At 39.3% G+C, this 24,596-nt stretch overlaps 1 protein-coding gene across 2 annotated transcripts in view; it reads left to right on the plus strand.

Moving 5' to 3' along the window:
- Positions 1-24,596, plus strand: part of LOC124116915 (neprilysin-like) — a 76,898-nt gene that overhangs the window by 32,199 nt on the left and 20,103 nt on the right. For both annotated transcript variants that reach the window (XM_046478548.2, XM_046478549.2), the window contains exons 2-3: positions 17,144-17,271; positions 22,799-22,831. In XM_046478548.2, coding sequence (XP_046334504.2) covers positions 17,144-17,271; positions 22,799-22,831 — 161 coding nt within the window. The remainder of the gene's footprint in view (positions 1-17,143; positions 17,272-22,798; positions 22,832-24,596) is intronic.

Raw genomic sequence — 24,596 nt, forward strand, 5'->3', positions numbered from 1 at the left:
GTCTCCGATCAATGTTAAACCACAATGGATATCACTTATGTAATCTGTTTAAGAAAGCCAAACTGATAATTTCTTACATATTAAAAAGAAACACCAGTGTGTTTCTTTCCGAAAATTATTAAATAATCCTATTTGCTAATATTTGCTAAGTATAATGGCCAAGTGGATAGAGGGTTAGCTCCTCACACTGAAGAACCAGGTTCAAATCCCGACATGGGTCTATTCTTTGTGTACTGCGACGTAGTATTTCTGGAATACACACTAACTGACTGACTCACTGACTCACTCACTTACTCACTGACTGACTGACTGACTCACTTATTCATATCACGCCATAGAGTGAGTAGGGTTTGACTCCTTTTTGCAACATCACGGCCTTCGACCCGGACCAAGGGCACGGGTGGCCCAGTCGTCTAAGGCGCCGCGATTCGCTGTGCAGAGTTGCGTCCTTGAGCATGCAAGAAACCTATGATTGTGGGTTCGAATCCCGGTTCGCCCCGATTATGTTTCTAGGTTTGTCAGCACCATACCCGTGTTCGTGGGTTTCACCGAAGTGGTAAACGTCTGAGACCTGCATCACTTCTGGCTTTCCTCCCACATTAAGCTGACACGCCGCGATATAACTGGAATATTGTTAAAAGCGGCGTTAAACCCAACTCACTCACTCGCTCGACCCGGACCTTCGGCGAGACGAGAGAGCTGCGTAACCACTTGGCTATCACACCGCTCCATCACCATCGAGGAACGTTTCCGATTTTCTGAAACTCTTACAGTGTTAAGTAACGGAAACGCTTGTCTTCCTTTGTTAGAAGTATACTTAGGGTTTTATAATCAACTAGAAAGGAGTTTTGTTATTTAAACAGTGGTTAGAAACAGCAGGGGTAACATTCTGACGTAATTGCTCTTTTATCATATAACACTGGCTTCCACAGGTGTAAGATTGAAATTGCATCACAATGCTTTAGACTTGTGACGCCATCGTCACCATGACGTCACAATCAAATGACATAACTTATTTTGATTTTGGATTATAACTAGAATCTCAACTTCATGTCTTTTTTTTATCAAACATATCAACACTCGTCGATAAAAGTTAAAAACCGCATGACAAGCCTCAGAGGTTTTTTTTAACTTTTGTCGGCTAGGGTTGACAAAATTGAGCGTTGAGTAAATGGATGGATGGATGGATGGATGGATGGATAGACGGATGGATGGATGAACTCCAATAGTGCCGGATATTACAAATATGATAATAATGTTACATGTATGTACTTAGAGCAATGAAATATTACATTATGCAAATACTTTGGATTGAATTATTTACATTGTTGATATTTCGCAAGTATAGTATAGATTGTAGATTCATTGAACTTATTCCTTTTAACATAATGCTTATGACTTTTGACCATTGTTCAAGCTCCATATCATGTGATACCATCTTTGGGGGTGTGATAACGTTTAAACATTTATCGAATCATGTTGATATATTTGATTTAAAAGTACATTCGGGTGAGATTCTCTATTTACGTTTCCCGTAGTCATAGTGATTGGTGCCATTTGAAATACTGACAAAAGGATGGAGTCATCAAACCATTAAATCGCCTCAGCAGATGGTTTGACAATTCCCGCAGAGAACAAAGATTGGCTGGATACGATCTGGTTATTGCTGCACATGCCAATTGTAGTTATAAACACAGGCCTCAGAGCGATGTTGGTATGATATTAACCATTGGAACTATTCTAAACATGTGCACGCACGGGACAGGAATGTTGGACATTCCAAGTGGCTGTATACAGACGCAGTGTTACAGTATCGTTCGGAGAGCAGAACTGTGACACATGAAGGGATATTCCTACGTTGGATGTACGTTATGGAGACCCTGCGCCTTGTTTCTCACAGTTCAGATGGGTAATTATTAATTCAGAAGCCACCCGTGAAGATCCGGGGTAGAATAGGTCTTCAGCAACCCATGCTTGCCGTAAAAAGCGACTATGCTTGTCATAAAAGGCGATTTACGGGATCGGGTGGTCTGGCTCGCTGATTGCGTGGATCGATGTTCATGATTCCAATCACTGGATTGTCTGGTCCAGACTCGACTATTTACAGACCGACGTCATTTAGCTGGAATATTGCTGAGTGCGGCGTTAAACAGCGAACCAAAAAAATAAATAAATTCAGATGCAAAGAAGTTATTGTATGTGAGGTCAAAAGAGTCAGTTTACAGAGTTACATAAATTGGTTAGCCTAGTGGTCCGTCCGGGATTTGAGCCCACACTGTGAGTGAGGCACCCAATCGCCCCTTGTTACGTTTCCTCCTTTGCTATCTTTTTACTTTTGTTGTTCTTACAGGTACATGTATATGTTCTCTGCCTCATAGCATTTATTCACCCGATGAAGGAGTGAGTATATACACCGAAACGTTGTGTTCCTCATAATAAAGACGTTGACATTCATATTTTTTTCCTTATGTGTATCACTTCTTAATGCCCTTCAAAGACTCAATCTAGCTTTGTTTTTAAATGTGGAGATATTTGCTTAGAATATAATATGGTCATGCCTATAAACATTTGGGTCTTTGTCTACTTGAGCATTTAAACATAAATTTTATAGCTGATGACATTGCTAAATCTGCAGGAATGCAGTACACGTCATAGCAAGCTGTGATCTTTATTCACACTTTAGATATTCGAAATGGAGATCTGTAAGTTTATCGTAATCTTCCGCAACTCTCACCTCCTGACCAGTTGAACTTCTAAGTGCATTCTGATGCCATTGGAAAATTCCAGGCTGCCCTTCTTCTGTGATGTTTTGACGAATGAAATCTATTGCGTTATGATAATCTCTGTTTGCTGATATTTAATATGTACATATTGTAAAATATTTACGATATTTTAAACGTGTAATTCGATGCATGCAATGCAATGTAAACATAAGTGCGGATGCACGAAGGCGGTTATAGTCATAGTTATAGTGCGATGGATATAGGGGAATGGTAGGAGGGTGAATGTATGTAAGCACGAATACCGATACATGAGGGCGGATATAGTTATTGTTCGATGGATGTTGGGGAATGGTGGGAGGATGGATTATGTATGTAAGCATGCGCATGGATCCTGACGTAGACATAATGGTGGGGAAAGAAGAATGCGATGTGTGTATGTGTGTGTGTGTGTGTACGTGCGTGCGTGCGTGCGTGCGTGCGTGCGTGCGTGCGTGCGTGCATGCATGCGTTGTGAGGTATGTGGCAGGTATGAGCTTTGATACATGCAGACTTGGGGTTGGGGGACATGGTGTGCCTGTTCTGATGTCTTTTGTTTCACTCACTTGTAGTGTTTTCTTTTACTAAAAAAAATGTGTTACGGATTTTAATGACTGAAAATGTAGTGTCTCAAAGGTCATACTGACCGGGCATTCCACATACCTATTCGAACTACGTAGTCATTTTTATGCTGTACAATTCTTCTACTTCTTCTTCTTCACATACACACGCACGCACGCACGCACGCACGCACGCACGCACACGCACACACACACACACACACACACACACACAGAGAGACACACACACACACACATTCACATTAATTGTTTCATTAAAGGTATCATCGAGTATCAGTAAGAAACTAGAAATAACTGCCTTTGTTCTGTTAATCTGACCAAAGACGTATATAGATTGTATTTACGTCCGTGATCTGACCAAGTTTCAGCTTTCGCCTCTTCCTTTGTGGAATGAGGTTTCACATTTGTAAAATGATCTCTCTTATCTGTCTGTACCATCAACTGTTCCCTCACCCCCTGCAGTTTTCCCGTCCCATATTGCCAAGCAGGTCACCCACAAGGAGGAATACGGCCCTCCATCATTCCAGTTGTACCGTGCCTAGCACAATATGTTGTGGTGCCTTGCTGTGGCCAAACATTTTGTAACAATTTGGCAAACTTTGGTATGTAAACAGCAAATATAATTCAGTTTTATTTCAACAAAACGGAAAAAAATCCTACTTATTTTGTGGATACCATAACAATAAATCAAACCAATAGATCATTTGAGCTAGCATGAATATCAAAAATATTTAGCAAGTCGATAGTCACAATTCCCACTGTTGGTCCAAAGTGAAATGTTCTTCATGAATACTGTAAATCATGAAATTAACGCAATAATAAGTCAGCACATTAATGCGAGTATAGAACCCTGGCTTAAAATGCGTCATGACATTTGTGAGAGTAGCCTTTCAAAAATCACCGAAGACTCACAATTCAATAATGTAGTATTGGCTGATACACGTTCGACCGAATAATATCATTTGCTAACTTCAACTGTTCCTCTAATTTCCATTAATGTATGTTACATAGTTAATATGTTCATGGACTTCATCACTGAATGTATAGTGTGGAGGACTACTTCAGTTGAGGATAAGTAACATAAATAATGATATTATTATGCTATTATCATTATTATTCCTTCAGATTATGTTTTCATATTAAACATAGAGAAAGAGGTATGGAGATTGTGGAAGATATTTTTAGCACAGGAATTGTTAACATAATTCTTAAAGATATTATGTTTTGTTTGTTTGTTGTTTAATGCCAAACGCAGCAACTTAAGGATATTACAACATGCGTACATTTAGGTTCAGTTGTATTTTTAAATTTATATTATTTTGCAAATGTTACAGAGACCTGATAAGTGATATAATAATGTATAGTCGCTATTCTTAAAAGTATGAATATGTTTGATTTATCAACCAGAAATATTGCACACCAAAGGATAATCATATTTCATGACACTATTCTACGTCGAAGTCAACGATATTTGTGTATGCCATTGCTACATGATTGGCTATGACACGGATACGTCATGATAAAGCAATGAGAAATTGATACTTGATGATATAAGATAGCTACGCGATAAATCGCAAAGAACAAAGAATGAAGCGATATTTAATTCACGATAAAACATTGTTCTATCATGACGTCATTTATGGAGATTAGAACATGCACTCGCAACTTGAAAACGTCGTAAATTTGACCTTATTTTTGAGAGGTATGTGTCTAGTGTGTTGTTTCCAATAGATGTAGCTGGGGAAGGTAGATAAAGACAGTGCCCGAACAATCGCATCCGAAAGTGAGAGCGAAATGACAATCGGTATCGGGAGAAAAGGTACAGATAATCGACGAGAAAATTGTGAGAATATGACCAAAGACCAAAAGAAAGATCAAATTCAAACCCTCCTGTTCATAAAATGGATTTATCTGGCATGGCCGCGGTCCGATTCTATTCAAGGAGTCATCATTATTTAAGTACGGGTAAATATTTTAAAACGTGTACTTTTACCTAATTTAACACCCTTAAAAGAGGCTGTAAATAATGTGGATATCTCATATAGAAATAAACGAGTCGTGGTCGTTGTTTATCGTACAATAAACAACTCCCACTCGTCGTTTGTTTCTTAATTACATGACCATATACACTAACATTATATCTTTTCATGTTTATCAGTCAACAAAAGCGACATAAGCATTTCCATTACCATAAGAAGGGGCGGCCGGGTAGCCTAGTGGTTAAAGCATTGCTCGCCATGCCGAAGACCCGGGTTCGATTCCCGACATGGGTACAATGTGTGAAGCCCATTTCTGGTGTTCCCCGCCGTGATATTGCTGGAATATTGCTAAAAGCGGCGTAAAACCATACTCACTCACTCACTCATTACCATAAGAAACCCTTGCCAAAAGTAGCGCCAACTGCACGATTACGACAAGATCAGGAGCATGTTTCATGATTCACCATAAAAATGATGACACTGGGTGCTCGCAAAAACGCGAGCTCATTCCGATCCACTAGTGGCACCCGCAAAGGCAAGCAAATTGTTCACCCGAAAAGGCAGAGAATTGCATCAGACATCATTTTGGTCATTGATACGTCAAACCTGGAAATGTCGTCTACACGTCCAACACAAAGCCCAAGCAAGGACCCGAATCCTTTAAACCCGGCAAAGTTCTGTTAATTACATAATTTTTACATTTTCCCCTAACCTTAAGTAATATATACTAGTTCTGAAGTAAATCGTATTTACCCGTATGAATCGTCTTATGTCATTTATTGCCGATTAAACAGAATATGCACACTTTCTGAAAGTAATGTGTGATAAGTCACGCACCAAACCTTTACTCTCGATATACATGCTGCGCTTACTTAAAAAAACCTATTGGGTTGACAAGATACGTATATTAAAGTGCCATGCTTTCCTGATGTGTTATCATTCTAATTTGAAATAATGACATAAATAGTTACCACTCATCTTTCAATATTTTTCAAGGTTGGGTTATCACGAACATATTTGAATATATACAACAACTGTACTTGCTTATCTTTATACTTAAAAGCATCAGGTTTGTCTGTCGTACAGACCCCGAAACAAATATGTCCAATACAGCCCAATATTGGGCAAAATGAAGAAGGTCTCTCGGCTCCTTTTTATTATATTTTATAACTATTGTTTAATAACTGTTTGTTTTCTGTCAAATATGTTCCTTTCAGAGATTAGATGTTATTCTAGCATCAGGTCTGTGGTACGTTCACTACATCAGCGTTGACATTAAAACGATATTTATATATATAAATACATACAGAGGAAATGCTTAGCATTTACCTTTTAAGGAAGAGTGCAGGACGACTTGTTTTATACATATATATCTGGACATATATGTATGGACATTTGGATGAATATAGATATACCTCCTTATAGATAGCGTTCGTAGATGATTGTAGAACGTGCATGAAGAAAATGGAATAATTATGTAAGTAATCGGGTTAATACCACGTTTAACAATATTCTGCCATATTGCGATATTGGTTTCCAACACACAAGACGGACCATGAAATTATGACTTGAATTTGGAACTGGCTTTCTGGTGTGATGTAACACCCCATAATCTCCTGTAGAAAAAGAGCTTAAAGCACGAATAAAGATCACGAGATGATACTGATGTACATACATCTGGACATATATTTGCGTAGTATTACTACGTTAATTCATCAGTATATATGTATTTTGCGCAAAAGAATATTGTAGGATCGACGCTGACATGCGCATATAACCTATTCACCAGTGCTGTAATATTTAATTCATTTGTATTTTGACACATATCGATAGCAACATGGAGAGTCTGTCTGAAGATATATAAACATGCATGGGATCTTTTGGATAGTTGTACCCCACGGCTAGACTAACGCTTAGTCTCTGAAAATATATTATTTTGATTAAAACGAGAAACTATAATATTATTTAAATTTAAAAGGAGCCCCAGTGGGATGGAAATTTCAGCCTGAACCTGTTGAACATCTAGGCTTGTTTCATTTGGGGCTATAGCATTGCAGTGAGGCCTGGGCGGAAAGAAAACCTGTTTACACCCATCAGATTCCAGTCACTACTTCTCTCTCCAAACGAAAATAAAATATGAAAAATGTCGGAAGTGTTTCTTCTTAATCCTTCTAATTTTATATTTAGATACATGTTTTAACTTTAAAGTAATTATATGTATCTCATGTTCAGAAAATGTATTATTGGTATCTGTGGTGCTGGTACCGTTTTGTCGCCATTGTGTAGCTTTTGTGGAGTTGCTATGAATATCAAATACGTGTCTTGAAATATGGACTTGTAACAGAACCCATCATTGAACCATTTGCAGTCTAACCCATCTAATTGCCGTGTATGGACATATTATCCATCTACTTATACACACTTATTATGGTCATATACATAATTTCATTGTACCTTATTATTAAAAAAATACCCATGAAGATCGGGGTTTGAATAGGCCTTCAACAATCCATGCTTGTGCAAAGGCGACTCACATTATCGGGTGGTCAGGCTCGCTGACTTGGTTGATGCATGTCATCGTATCCGAATTGCGTAGATCGGTGCTCTTGATGATGATAACTGGATTGTCTGGTCCAGACTGGATTATTTACGAACCACCGTCATACAGCTGGTATATTGCTGAGTGCGGCGTTTAACAACAAACACTCAAACACAGAATTTTATTAAACACCTTCCAACAATGAGAAATTAAACTTATATTTTCTTTATATTCTGTTATATTTATAACATAATTTGATTCATAATTTAATAATTGCGTTGCTTTCTTGTCTGTCATTCAATGTACATGTTCAAACCCCTAAACTTTGAATATTTGATTGTTTTCACAAATGGTTAAGTTAGTGAGTTGATTAGATCTCTCGTTACCTTTTCACACGAACAGATTAAAATAATTTGTTTTTACTATCATATTTCAGTTTATTTAATTCATAATACGAAATTAATAATTTATTTATCACAGTATAGATCATATTCGTTTATATCACTATCTGATGTTAAGGTTTTATTTCAGAAATTATAATGAATTCAAAATGTAGAAAGATACACAATTTGCCATTATTTGACTTTTAAACTATACAAATAATGATAAGAATTCCTGTAACGGACAGTATTTAAGAAAGAAATATTAGTCGATTAGTCAGATATGCCCTTCAGTAGTAGTATTGTATATCTCCAGAGAGAGGTTTACGTTGTAGTTCTCATTATTTGTGGATAATTCAACAAGCAACATAGAAAATATATATTCTACCATAACGAAAGAATACAGAGTATACAATAACTCGCAATTGTTCATAAGAGATTTCAAATCACAATAACATATCTTATATAAACAGAGGTGGTAATGCTTTAATCTCTACATTGTGCCCATGTTCGTGAGCCCTTGTTCTATTCAGCAAACAGCCCAAACCCGAAACTCCACAACATATCCGATTACACTGACCCAGTTCTCCAGTTCTCCAGTTCTCCATGCGATACTGTCACTCTTGTACGTCTCCCAGTCCATAGAGAATACATTTAAAAGGAATCCAACTCAAGTCTAGAACTATTTGTCAAGCCTAGATTGCCTCAATTCTATCCATGAAAGTAAGCGTTAAAAAAAATATTGTTCTTGGCTGCTCCAGATTATATTTTGTAGATACATATTTTTAACTACGAAAATTGTACTGACACCGGCACTGTCCCTTTTGAAGCTATTTATAGCTCAAATAAGAATTTCGAATTGTCGTGCATTGTTCGATGTCAATACATCAATGACAAGTGAGGATGATACAGTAACCGTTGATGCCGCGCTACACCATAATAAAAATTATAATCAAGTTGACTAGTATGTACATTACTACAGTGAACATGTACATGATCATGCCTTCATAATCAAATGTCGTAATATCAAATACTTATATATTATTATGTGATGAATTTGACTGGATCAGTGGTAACATGTGATATTAATATTCCATCAATTTCTTTCCTGGTTGGTCTATCCATGTCTACAAAATGAAAATAATGCAATTAAAAAGGAGCACAGAACAATTCTTAATTTCAGACTAGAGCTGTTGAAATCTAGACTTTCCCAATCATTAAAGGCTTGATCGAGTTGGTCTCATTTTTTACATTATTCTCTTGGGTCTACGTCACAGGTCATACCACACAATAACAAGACCAGTTAATCCCTCGCCGGAGCGCCTGGATTTTGGTTATATCATCTAACATGGCCAACTCTGCTCTTAAGTAAACAAGAACCTAATTAGCGAGTGGTCCTTTATGATCATACTGGGTTTTTGTCCTTTGCTTAAACATTAATGTAACCTAACTTCTTTTATTGAGTCGTTTATTTGTAGATAATTTCGTACACAGATATTTCATCTAACATGGTAATTATAATCATAACTATTTTTCAATAATAATGGTATGCACAGTTCTTTATGTTGTTCTGTACACGGATTCCCCAGTGGCTATATTGCATCATATAGAATACTCATGGATGTGTATGCCACTGTACCAAATTAATTATGATCATATTCTTTATTATTATCCCATTCAGACCCGACATTTTAACAAGAACACACATAGATCTAGTTCAGAAACACTAGACTGAAATTAATCCAATATGATTCCAAAATTATTAGACATATTTATGATTAATTTCAGTGTGTAATAACAAAACAAATGTCAAATAAATGGATTTTTATGTGAACACTTTCGAGTCTCGAAACAGCTTAAATAATGTTTTCCTTCACTAAAAGTAACAACGGACGTTATACTCGTGACATATACATTGCAAGAGCATTCATGAAAATGCTAAGAAAAATATTTAACCACCCGTTCTAGCGTTTTTCTATAGTAAATACATGGCGTGTCCGCCATGTTTGTTCGTCTAGTGGAGGCGGCCATTGTGCAGTCATTGCCTGGGTCAGTGTAGCGCCAGCGCAGCATACCCAGGGAACCAGGCTGCTTCAATTATCCAATTGATTTGATTAGAATATACTTGCGTCAGTGTATTTTATTAACGCACAAAACCGTAATTTAAACACATATAATAACAGATCATATACACGCACGGTGCCTTCACTTACTACTAGCTTTAATAGGCCATCCCGGAATAAAATAGTTCCCCCAAAAGCGAGGAACATCCCTTTTAGTCTGTTTATAAGAAATGTATTCCAAACAATATCCTCAGCAGATGTGAAGATCTGTTAAAGAATTGCCTCAGTAAGTCAATCACAATGACAGAGCGTCGTAATACATTTACATCAAGTACAATACGACAATGTCCGACACGATAAACGTGGCGGGAGATATTTCCGAAGTTGTTAATAAACCTGTGGTTATTTCAAGCCTTTGTCATTACTGATCAATTGGCCGATCATTGAAAGGTGATTGTAAAGATGTGTCAAATAGATACTAAGGTAAACTCATAGATTTCTGTAGATTGTCACTACGATAGTTTGGATGGTTTTTTTTGTTTTTTTTTAGTTTTTATTTCTCTAGGATGGATTGTAGCGAGGGTATCCTTAAACGGGCTATGCAACCAAAGTCTCTGACTTATCCCAGAGTAAGCTAAGACGCTAAGTTCAAAATTAAAGGGTCTAAGTGACGAGAAACAACGCTTCTGTATGAATTAGTACATGTACCAGGGAATTCCCAGGGTTTTCCCCAGGAATGTGGAAGTGGTCAGTGTTTATGTCATTTCAAGAATACAGTCACGTGAAAAGCGTCATTAGACCGACCTCTCGTCCAATGGAAAAGCCGTATATCTTGTGAACTTCACATAAAAACATAGTTACTGTTATAACCAAATGAAACACAACCCATTATCCGATAGAGATTACTGTGCATAGCGGAGGGATATGTTATCACAATAAACTTGGTAACATGGTTTGGTTTGACTTCTTGGCGCGTGTCTGAATTCCTTTAACATGTTACATATCCTAAAACTGGCTTATCAGCAAATCTCGCTGTACTACGCGCGACAGATACTAGAGCAAGCCATGCCAGAAATACGAAACCTAATGCTTCCGAAAGGAAGCCTAAGGCATCACGTGCGTCGGGGGACCAGCGCCATCTCATTGGCCGTTAACAGTTGTACAAGGCGGAGCAAAAAGCATCGTTTTTTCGTCCATTTTACGCTTGAAAAACTCGACCCTTTCCGGACACTTTCTAGACGCTCGCCAATTAATCAATTTTAATGAATTTTTAGTCGTTTTTCCGTCCAATGACCATATACGAAAAAAACCGACGTTTTCGTGTTTGCAGTGTTTCCCCGTTTGATGACATATACATCCCATGAAGATCGGGTTAGAAATGGTCTTCAGTAATGCTTGTCGAGCGAGGCAAGTAAGCTTGTTGTTGGAGGCGACTAACGGGATCAGTTGGTCAGACTCGCTGACTTGGTTGATGTATGTCATTGTATCCTACATGCGTAAATCTATTAACTTGTCGGGCGGTAGAAGTACCTTTCAATTTATGACGATATTGTGGCAATACTTGTACCTTTATGACAATGCTGTTGTGATACCATTTGCAAAAGTGACCTGTGAAGATCTGGCTTAGAATAGGTTTTCAGCAACCCATGCTTGTCGTAAGAGGCGACTAACAGGATCGGGTGGTCAGGCTCACAGAGTTGGTCGATGTATGTCATCGTATTTCAGTTGCGAAGATCGATGCTCATGGTATACCAGTCGCTGGATTAACTGGTCCAGCCTCGATAATTTACGGACCGGAATTATTCACCCATGATGTATCACCACGCGAGTCAGTGCAAGGGAACATTCATGTTTATATACAGTGTCAAAATGAGTGGCTCAGATATGAATATTCATGACTGAAGATAGACAGCTGTCACGTGCAGAGAGTAATTCATTACACAGTTGAGATGTCGCACACTCAGCGATTCCATACGTAGGCGAACACAGCAGTAACCCTTCACGGCTAACCTGTGACATAGTTTTCCGGAAATTCCTTTATCCGACAATTTTTGAGTAAAAGCAAGTGTCCGGATAAGCGAGGTTCGACTGTATATGGAAAAAGACATAGGGCTTGGTGGGTGAAGTGTACACCGTTTGTTTAGCACAGTTTAACACCATATGCGTTCATGCCCAATTGGTACATCTCATGTCTCATTAGAACATCCGACCCGTGGAGATCCGGGTAAGGATGCCATACTTGTCGTTAGAGGTTTAACGGGATCGGGTTGTCAGGCTCGCTTACTTGGTTGATGCATGTCATGGTATCCCAAATGCGTAAACTGATGCTCGTGATGTCAATCACTGGATTGTCTGATCCAGACTCGATTATTTTCAGACCGCCGTCATAAAGCAGACATATTGCTGTGCGCGGGATTACACAAAAATCACGCAAACAATACAACCATTGTCGTTGGTTGCTGGCTTGTCACTTGAACATGTTTTTCTATCAGAATACTCTCATTTGAGCGTGCAAGTGCACAGCAGCTTCTGTAGAAATACATGTATGCATAAACTACAACACACTGTAAAGTTCAGGGGCCAAGCTGTTCGCATGACATTGAATATATAATAAGTTGTTATTTTTAAATATTATATGAGACAAACCTAAAGCATGGTATATGTCAATCTTACTGTATGTTATTTACTTGTCCTGTATTGTACTTTAAAACCACCCGTGATGATGAAACTTTGGCCTTTTGAATATTTCACATGTTCTTACAATATGTATGCAGGGATACTTAAGTACAGAGTGTTATACGAGCATGTTTGTCATACTGATTTTACGAAACGAGTGCCAGAATTCCTGAATTTCCCCAGCGAGAACGAGGGTAATGCACGAATTCTTACACGAGTTTCGTAAAATCAGTATGACACATGCGAGTGTAATAATGTCTTTATTTCCTATATTTCTTAATTGTTTTGAGGTCTTCTTTAGAAAAATGCATCGATAACGACCGTCAGCTGTGACGTCGTTGCTAGTGTGACGTCATTCCGACCTTACCTCACAATAGGTTCGAATGACGTCAACACTGCCGTGCGGATGACGTAAACAATACGCTAGTGCGCGTGAAGTGATATTCGCACCATACAGGTACATACGATTTTTAAGAACTCGGTTATTACTAAACCTAAAAGTAATACATCGAGGATATTCCATGTGTCGAGTGAAATATCATGTTTCTCTCATCAAGTGACAGGGGATAGGAGATATTTTCACGAGTGGAATATTCTAGTTATTATTATATACCTTTTATGTAGTTGTTAACCGGAAAATTAAATGATTTCATTACAAATGTAAAACCCAGAAACGTAAATTATCCCTACCTATTCGCAGGAACGATTCACCCTCTCTTGCAATGGCGACTTAAAAAAAAACAGTGTTTGCAAAATTTAAAAAAATATAAACAAAATTCAAATTAGGTTCAAATTTTTAAATGAAAACACAGCTGTCCTATATGTCGTACAACTCACGTCGGACAAGTTGCATTCGTTAAAAAATGGCCCAACTTGCAGGGTCACACGATGCAATGTATGAAAGTGTTTACAAGGAGTTGTACCGTGTGAATGCCTCCTAAAACTTGCTGGATGTGCTTGGTGGAACTGCGACATCGGTGGCGGAGTGATCTGTCATCCGTCTTGTGTCGAATGCAAACCTATCTATCTCATTCGCGTACCTTTTATTTGAGATATACTACTCACTCTTCTGGGACCGTTCTCAGGCCTTATACAGCTATTCATATACTTGAACGAACAGTCAGGAGTTAACATCTTAAACAGTAAACTGCGGTGACGCTGATGGACCGTCTGTCATCTCATCCAGATGGAAAACTGTCAGTAAAATGAGCATAGCTGTACCATCAGAATGTGTGACTTTTCATCCATATAAAGTCCATTTGTAGTGCGCCAAATTCCATTCATGAATACTCATGGCCCTACATTATCCTTACCCGGGTCAATGGATCAGTATCCAAATTGCGTAGATAGATGCTCATGCTGTCAATCACTGGATTGTCAGGTCCAGGTTCGATTGTTTCCAGACCGACGTCATGCAGCTGGAATATTGCCGAGTGCGGCGTTAAACAACAAACAAACAAACATTCTCAAGTCCCCGTGTTGTAAATGCGGGCCTATGTTACTTGTAGAGTTAACGTCACAAGATGGAATTTGATATCGTTCTTGCTCTAAATTTAACATTTTCCGCGATCGGTTTTACCGTCAAGCCTACAATTAACTCTTTTTTGAAAATAAAGTAATTCAATTTTCTTCCATTCTACCATGACAAAGTTGAAGACAAATCTCTAGGGTAGCGGTATTTGTTGAGTGTGATGTTTTGAGTTCGTTTTCGACTTGAAGATATTAAGGAACCAACGATACTCGTCTTTAAACAGATATGTCGCTATAAATACAAGCGAACATACTCTAGGGCCCGAAGATACTCAAGGCAACTTGCCAGTACCAAAAAAGTGAATTTCGACGAAGTAAAGCTTGAATACAAACATGCTGGGCTTGGAACTTAAGAACTCAACTTTGCTCAATCACGTAAACCTTTTGAGAAATTTAGGAACTAGTTCTCGTGTAACATTGGCTGAGACCATTTGATTCTGCTGATATATAAAAAACCCAAATAATTTGTCACATTTGGACATTGCCCCAGGTTTTCCTCACAAACAAAACTTGTTTACGAAAACATTCAATGTTCAGCATTTGGTGTTGAGGTCCCCCCCCCCCCCCCCCCCCCCCCCCAGTTTTATTTTTATTTGTTTCCTTCTTTCTTAGTAAAACAGAAGAAACCATTGTATCACTGATTTTCAGCATGCATATGTAAAAAAGTATACACCCATGTTTGGTGGTGGCTTAACATGAAACAAACAAGCAATAGTTATTCGATGGGGATGTATTTGATACGGGTATCATAATTGTGTTCATAGTTGCAGTGTTCCGGTGCATGTTATCAGCCTAGAAGCGATGTAATTTTCAAGTCCAATTTTTAGGAGTATAAATTCATTTGAACGGCAGTTTAGATCAACTCTGTTTTTTCCCTGATATTTGTACAAAGGCATTCAGAAAACCTATCGACCAAAAAGGGGATTAAAAAACCCTGATAATTTTAGTGGTATATAAAACTTGAGAATTCGTGGCAATGTTTATACACCTGTTCTTAATAACAAACTATGGCTTTGGGCAAATATAGGGACGGAGTACAACAAAAGGTTTCCAGCCGGCCAATTCCACAACTGACAATGTCACACATGATTATGCCCAGTCGTCTAAAATGTTTTTATCATCCAAAACTGGCTTCCACAAGAGATATCGCTGGGGTTTTATCAAGCGATGAGATATCGCTACAGTGAAATTGCATCACAATGCTTTGCAGACCATTGTGACGTCATCGGTTAACCATGACGTCATAATCAAAAGACAACATTAGTCATTTGAATATTGGGAAAATACTAACTTTATTATAGACTCTTTATGCAGCCAGTACCTGCTTTTATGGATCTGAAAAGCAATATTAAGATGTGTCCATAAAATAACAGGTATTGGCCTTATATAAAAAATATAATTGTTATATTATATAATAAAGAGACAAATGCACATTCAACAACGGACTTATGCTGGTTTTATAGTGCTAGTTCACGGAGCTACAATGCAGCAGTTGTCCTGAAAAACCCACTCAGACACATTATACTGACTCCGAGCCGGACAGTCTCTGTTTTATCCCGTTAATGATGAGCACCGCGCAGAGTAACAAGTTCCATCTTTTAACGTCCGCTCTCCAGGCAGACGCTCCATCCACTTCACGGATGTGGAATAATGAAGCTAGATGCATGATCGACAACGGAAAAAGACCACTGAGATTACGTTCCGTACAGAAACTTGAAGGGTGAATTCCACTTTCTAACGACCTGTGAAGCTGATATATTTACCATGTATACATAAGATAAATATGCCAGCAGAAACATCCCCCAAAGACGTACGGCTGTTAAAGTGTCTGTCTGCATTTATGTGGTATTCTTTCTGGTTGTTAAAGCATGTTTTAAACATGATTGTTATTGCACATTTAGGCCATACAAAGAAACTATCTTCACCCTCTTCCAAATATACGAGTGTTGACGAATGTGCTTTGTCTTGCCGCAGAGCAGTATCCGACCTCGGCAAATACATTGGAACCTCAGAAACAGACCTCACCATACAGGAGTATCACATGACATATGCCAGATTAGAAATGGGCAGCAATATTATTTACCCCGAAGAATATCTCTTTAGTCCCTTTGGTAGAAACTCAGTCCTTAAGGTTTCAACTCGGTTGAGTCATCATAATTTGAAAACATTGTATCCATATATGCTGTTTTCAGACTGGGTTGTAAGTGAAAAAAGCATGATTTGGTCAAACCAATCAGAGCAACATCTGAATTGTTTGTATGTTGTTTATTACCGCACATATATGTTTGTAAATAATCGAGGCTGGGTCAGACAAAACAGAGGTTTATGACATGGCACATCTCACAGTCAGTCAAGTCACAACCAAATGGCCTTTGGTAGAAAGGGTGTTTTGTCCTTGTATCTAGAGCTAAAACACAAACAAGGGCGATGGGTCCCATGAAATCACATCGTGTTGGCGAACTTGATGGGAATAAATATTTGAGCATCCGGCGTTTAGACATAGATTCACGCCTTAATTTGAAGATGTTCGCCGGCGTCATGTTGTTTTACTGCCTGTATCAAAATGTCGTACACTTCGGTAAAACTTGCCACCATTTCTTCAGTCTGTCATTCTTAATTCTCGTTTACTGTTTCAGTTTCACAAAGAACAAGCGCTCGACTCTAGAGAAATGTCTGATTGCCGTATCCGCCATCTTGCTACTGGCTGCCATTGCCTTCCTCGTCGCCTTTGTCGTATATTACGAGAAGACGGAGGAACTACAGAGTACGTTCTCTTATATTGATTCTTCATAGTACTATTATATATATTCCCCTTGTCGGACATAATTCAAACAGTAAACATTTCTTTACTCGAATTCTAGGACCACGGCACCGTTCCCAAATCGAACCTAACGCTACAACTTTCGCATGTGGATGTCAAAGTATAGGACTTACGACCGTCGTGACACTAAGATCGCTTTGTGAACCGGGGTCCAGTTTCCTATAGCGAACTTATCTTAGCAATGCATCTTCGCGAAACGACTGTCGCAATTCTATGTTTAAGTATAGGACTTATAATAAAAATAACACGCTGCGACTGTTGTAAGTCAATTTTAAAGTCTGGAAGTGACAATAGTTTCAGTGCCACGACCGCCTTGTGTAACGAGGCCCCGGGGCGATCGAAGATGCACCGAGTTGACCAAAGTTCGAGACAGCGGTGTCGAGTCTACCGTGATCATGAAGTTTCATCGTCTCAGATGTTGCATCAAGTTAATAGTTCGAATGAACGATTTTTTTCTAAGAATGCCATTTATTTTATTTATTTATTTATTTGTTTATTTGTTTGTTGTTTAACGCCGCACTCAGCAACATTCCAGCTATATGACGGCGGTCTGTAAATAATCGAGTCTGGACCAGACAATCCAGTGATTGATATCATGAGCATCGATCAACGCAATTGGGACCGATGACATGCATCAACCAAGTCAGCGAGCCAGACCACCCGATCCCGTTAGTCGCCTTTTACGACAAGCATAGTCGCTTTTTACGGCAAGAATGGGTTGCTGAAGACCTATTCTACCCCGGATCTTCACGGGTCGAGAATGCCATTTAGGGAAAATCAGAAGATTTAAAGCGTTCATATTGACTCTACCCAAATCGACACACATATATTAATACATAGGAGGCCATTATATCACATTTTGGAAATCTCCACAACCTAGTGATTACCTCGTCAGTAATCATAACAACCGTTTTCCGACAGAAACCGAGCAAGGGGTATAAGACAGGTCGGTGAGAGTGGCCTCCCCTTGTTCCAATAAGCCAAAGCTGCTTCCCAGAGCCATTCGCCACCACTCGCCCCTTTCCGTGACCTGCAAGAAGACTCGTCCCCTATCGATGAATGTTATGTGCGGAAATACGACAAACCAAACAGAAGGCGCGTTTGATTTCGAGTTCTTTGTCAAATAATCCCTCAGAAATAGTTTTTGATTTTACATATGTCTTGCATCTAAAAATATACGCAAGACACAGTTAAATATGTTCGATCATACTGTATAATTCCGCACATCCCGATGTGCTTTAAATTGCATCTGAAATATACATAATATATAGGGAACTATATGTGAACCATTACGCAACGAGTTGACAATTGTTTTAGATATGCCCGTTTGCGCTAAGACGGATCCCAGTCGCAAAAATGGCCATGAGAGGGGCACGAGTCGCTATTTGGCTTGTCCCGGAATAACACGAGTTGGTCACGAATGTCCCAGAGCGTGACCACTTCGTTACACTCTCGGTAAGCTCCTCACAGCGATAGCCCGTTCGCCGAGCTCTCAAAACTTTCGCAACCACAAGTCAAAGCTCCCCACTGTGATAGGTGGCCACAAACATGCATGGAGTTGAACTCGCAAACGACTGACCCTTATGTTCACAAACAAGCGATGATTGTCGTGACGCCGAATACTCTTCCCTCAGTTGAATTAATTTCTTTGTTTCTTAATTTGAATATCTGTTTCATTTCTATTAACACGTAATTGGTATAGTAAGAATGTAAGGGGGGATTTGGCGCTTATTTCATTAGTCTGCTCTCTCGAACCAATGTGATTGAAGAAACAAAACGTGAATGGCCCCTCCCCTTTTGAAAACAAAATGTAGTTAGTACAAGTATGTTGAAGCTTTAAATGTGGCTACTTTTCATGCAATACATCGTACAAAACCTGGCGGCACGGGGGGCCCAGTCGTCTAAGGCGCCGCGATTTGCTGTGCAGAGTTGCGTCCCTTGGACACGCCAGAAACCTATGATTGTGGGTTCGAATCACGGGTCGTCCCAATTATGTTTCTAGGTTTGTCAGCACCATACCCGTGCTCGTGGGTTTCACCGCAGTTGTAAACGTCTAAAACCTGCATCACTTGGGGCTTTCCTCCCACATTAAGCTGACACGCCGCGATAAAACTGGAATACTGTTAAAAGCGGCGTTAAACCCAACTCACTCGTACAAAGTCCTCAGCCCATTTAAATCCCCAAATTAAAAACAACCGTCTTCTGCCCAACAGATGAAGCAGCAAGAGTGTGATTTGAACATGTATACACGCTATAACATGTCTGTCAATCGACCAATTGGTGTGTGTGTTTGTTGTTTAACGCCGCACTCAATATTTCAGTTATATGACTTGGGTCTGTGAACAATAAAGAATGAGCCAGACAATTCATATATTATGAAGACAAATTCTACCCCAGATGTTTACGGTGGCGACCACTTGGCGATTAAAAGAGCGATATGTCCTCCGGTCCCACGTGTTGGTCTCCTGTGGGAGCCATTGTTGGATAATCAGTCAATTTATCAGCCAAGTATATGATAAATAGAGTTGAATACTATGATTATCCTTTTGAGTGAATGATAAAATATTCATCTTCCGTCATTACCTCCTCGAAGCATAGAAAGTTCCTCCCAAGTTAACACCAAGGGTGGTGTGACGACTTCAACATGGCGCTATGATACTCGGGAATGAAAAATGTTTGTGCCAGTCCTCGCCCCACGCTCGGTGCTTTAGTCATCCATTCCCTCAAGACAGACAATCAGTTACTCATCGGATTCTGTTCTAAATACGCGTCCAAGGAAATATTTTTCTAATTAGAGAGTTCATTGATTGAAGTGTTATCAATCTCCGAAAACGTTATTTCAATGGGTGATTGTAATGCCTGAAGAAGTTGCCTATCTGATGACTGCATTCTGGATGAGCGTATCGCCGATGAACTCACTTTAACCCGGACACTGTACTGAACTCAAGTTACCATTAGCGTGACCAGTTTCAGATAATAAACGTTTTAATAATTACGATCATAATTTGATTGATATATGTAAACATAATAATGTATTCATTTGTAACGGCAGCTTAGGAAATGACCTACATATTTGTACATACACATGCAAAGATGCAAATGTGGTGGACTATGTTTTGTTTACTTTTACCTGCCTACCCATGTTTAAATCCTTTTAAGTTTTAGATTTCTCTAGTTTGTTGGCAGATGTCCATTGCCCTCTCACCTTATCCTTGTCTAAAACAAAACAACCTAGAGTAGAAGAGCCCACAGACAACACCAAATATGGTGATACTCCTCTCTACTGTTATGAACAACAAACCTAAAAAGTTCGATAGCTCAAAATCTTTTTGTTAAAAATATTACACATATTCAGTGACAATAATAAGCGAAGCCAATAGTTCAGTAGTTGCAGGTGACAGTGCCCCAGTTAGGGGTATAAACACCATAGCTTATGCCATTGCCAACGTGCTTGCGGAATCAGCACGTGCATCATACGGCGTAAGGCGCGATCGACCTGGAAATACCCAAGAAAGAAACAAGCGATGGTTTGGGCCAGAATGTGAAAGACGTAAATCTTACAAAAAGCCAAAACATCAATATAAGAGAGTGCAGTAAACTACGTTTATAACGAACACGTTTATAACGAACTGACGGATATAATGAACGCAACAATGAAACAACAACCATTAATCAGATGCTAAGTTTATAATAATGTTTATCATGATCCCAGAAGTCATGGACATAATAATAAGTGGTTAGAATGTATGACTAATATACTAAACTATTGTGGTTTATGTAACGTGATTGATAATCCTTATTCAGATACGACTTAGTGGGTCACAACCCGTGTCGAAGACACTTTAAAGGATCAGTTTCTTCAAGAATGGCGATGAAATAAATGGAGGGATAGATATGTTTTGGTTAAGTAAGAGGTATTTGAAAAAAGAGCTGCACTTATATAGATTGCCTTCAGAACTAGATACGATATTGCATCGCCATTCTTGAAGAAACTGATCCTTTAAAGTGTCTTCGACACGGGTTGTGACAGCTCTTTTTTCAAATACCTCTTACTTAACCAAAACATATCTATCCCTCCATTAAAATTGTGAACTTTTAACCATAGATTGACAAAGCAAACATGCCAACTATTAACCTCCCCTGTAGCTGCTGGTGAATATCATATTTTTTTTAAAATGTGAATTCTTTGCTCTCTAAAGATCTCTACACATCCCCGAATATCATTATAAGTTCTCCAATACCCATAAATTGGCAGCACTATGTCCACGAAACAGAAATGTGTGTAAATATACCTCCATACTCATGAATGAGTTCTAAAACCTTTTATCCTGATGTTAATTCAAACATGCAATGACCCGTGAAGATTCCGGGTTAGAATAGGTCTTCAGCAACCCACGCTTGCCGTAAAAGGCGACTAACGGGATCGGGTGGTCAGGCTCGCTGACTTGGTTGATGCATGTCATTAATCCCAATTGCGTGGATCGATGCTCATGATATCAATCACTGGATTGTCTGGTCCAGACTCGATTATTTACAGACCGCCGTCATATAGCTGGAATATTGCTGAGTGCGGCGTTAAACAACAAACCAACCAACCAACCAACCAAACATGCAATGTATACAATGGCTTAAATTGTTAAATGTATATTTATCTAATGTTAAGTATGTATTGTATTGAGTAAATAAATGAATCTAAATCTGAATATTCTCCAAGTCATTCCCTCTTTTCCAATCTTCCAGTCAGTGTGTAGAACGTGTTACCATGTTTCTATCGTTTAAGCATTGGCAGACGGTATATTATTAGTATACATCTAGAAACTGTGTGGTATTGCCTCTTGTCACGATCTGGCGCAAAGTAGGACAGCGTGATGTATAAAGTGTCGCGTTTGCTATCCGGTGTGAAAACCACCACAGGCTTTGTCTGTTTCAAATGAGTTTATGGTGTAACGGTAAATTACTTAAGACGGTTTATTGCGCAAACATTATTATCTCCATAGTAACAATACAGTATCGTGCGAATAAGCATACCAATTTTAGTTGTGTTTATCGGGAAGTTTTAAAAAATTATTTTTTGATCACGATTCGAATTACACGACCCTAAAAATAGCCGTCCAAGCATATTTCTCTCACGCGCGAGAGCAATTCTGCGGATAGTTAGGGAAAGGAGCGATGGGGGTGGTGACGTCACATCCGAAACGAAGCTATGTTGACGAATGCACCATATCATATCATATCATAATAGAATGGAGAATAAATACACCGGATAATCGGGTATGACTGGCCCGTTTACCTATCGTTGCAGATGTGTGCACATTATGACTGTGTTGTGTCATTGAACATATTAACCTATCATTGCAGATGAGTGCACATTATGACTGTGTTGTGTTATTGAACATATTAACCTATCATTGCAGATGTGTGCACATTATGACTGTGTTGTGTTATTGAACATATTGACCTTTCATTGCAGATGTGTGCACAACAGAGGAATGTGTAATGGCAGGTAAGAGAATTTTATGTATCATTCTAGCCTTTAGCCAGTTGAAACAACGAGTGAGTGAGTATGGTTTTACGCCGCTTTTAGCAATATTCCAGTAATATCACGGCGGCGGACACGAGAAATGGGCTTCACACATTGTACCCATGAAGGGAATCGAACCCGGGTCTTCGGCGTGAGGAGCGAACGCTTTAACCACTAGGCTTCCCCACCGCCCCGTTTAGACAACGAATCGTGTGATATTTTAAGCCTTTCTCTTAAAGCCCTTCTTTCATTGTACAGTTTATTGTTTTATCCAAAAGTGGACAACCCTTATTTCATTCAATTTATTTCCGGACCGAATTAAGTCTAACCTCGGGTCCTGGGTTGGAATCCAAGAATCTTTGTTGGTCAACATTATACCCGTGCTCGTGGAATTCATCAGTGCGCTACATGCCATTTACCTGCATCATCGGCCACATGAAGCTGGGGCAGGGGTGGCCATGTCGTGTGAGGCGCGGCCTTTGGGTTGGCAGAGTTGCGTCCCTTCGTCGTGCCAAAAATCCGGTTCGCCCCGATTCCATACCGGTGCTCATTGGTTTAATCAAAGTGGTAAACATATATGGCCTGCCAACACTTCGTGTTTCCCTCCCACATCAAGCTGACACGCCGTGATGTAACTGAAATACCGACCAAAGTGACGTAAACTCAACTCACTCACTTATTATTCCCAGACATTCCCATGGTCGCTCGTCATCAGAGTGACGTATGATGAGCCCTGCTCCCAGTACAGGGATGATGATGATGATGATGATGATGGAGATTATGATGATGACAACGCTCACATTGAAACATGTCACGTACCACCTGTCGCACCTGTCATACCGCCTGTAACACGCATGTCAGGCGGATTAGCAGCCCTCCAACATTACTATCCCCGAACAAACATATCTTGTCGACAATAAGGGAAACAGAGAGAAACTACAATTGAAATAAAACTGCTAGTTCCACTGACGACCCGTGATGTAACTGAAATTCTGTTCAGAACGGCGTTGAGGGTACTCATCGTGAAGCCATGTTAAAAGCGGCTCGAGTTTAGGCTATGGTTGGTTGGTTTGTTGTTTTACGCCGCACTCAGCAATATTCCATCTATATGAAGGCGGTCTGTAAATAATCGAGTCTGGACCAGACAACCCAGTGATTCATATCATGAGCATCGATCCACGCGATTGGGATCGATGACATGCCTCAACTAAGTCAGCGAGCCTGACCACCCGATCCCGTTAGTTGCCTCTTACCACAAGCATAGTCGCCTTTTACGGCAAGCATGGGTTGCTGAAGACCTATTCTACCCCGGATCTTCACGGGTCGTAGGCTATGTGTAAGGACGTTCAGGGCACTATACAGTGCATATGCTCACTCAATTAATTATTAGTTTTGCGAGATACATTGAATAAAGATGACGATTCCAGAAAGAGAATTATATTGTGACTTAAATTGACCATACGTTACTTCAGGTCTTCCAGCCTTTAGTATCACTCGATGACTATCTCTAAATTGTTCAGAATCATTGTGCCGGTAGGTTAGTCATTGGAGTTTGAATGCATTATCTCCAGATAAAAGATAAAAGTAATTCACTTGATTATTGGTCATTCCTATAGTCAATATTTACCCTTACTAACATGATGGTGTGTCTAGAGACTCTGGTCGCCTTTTCATTCCGTGTTTTCCAATGCTTTGTTTTATGTATAAGGCCGTTAGCGTATCTTACAGGATACGAGGGTTTGATGGT

Source organism: Haliotis rufescens, unplaced genomic scaffold, assembly GCF_023055435.1.
Source record: "Haliotis rufescens isolate VD_foot unplaced genomic scaffold, xgHalRufe1.0.p SCAF_13, whole genome shotgun sequence".
NCBI classification, from domain to species: domain Eukaryota; kingdom Metazoa; phylum Mollusca; class Gastropoda; order Lepetellida; family Haliotidae; genus Haliotis; species Haliotis rufescens.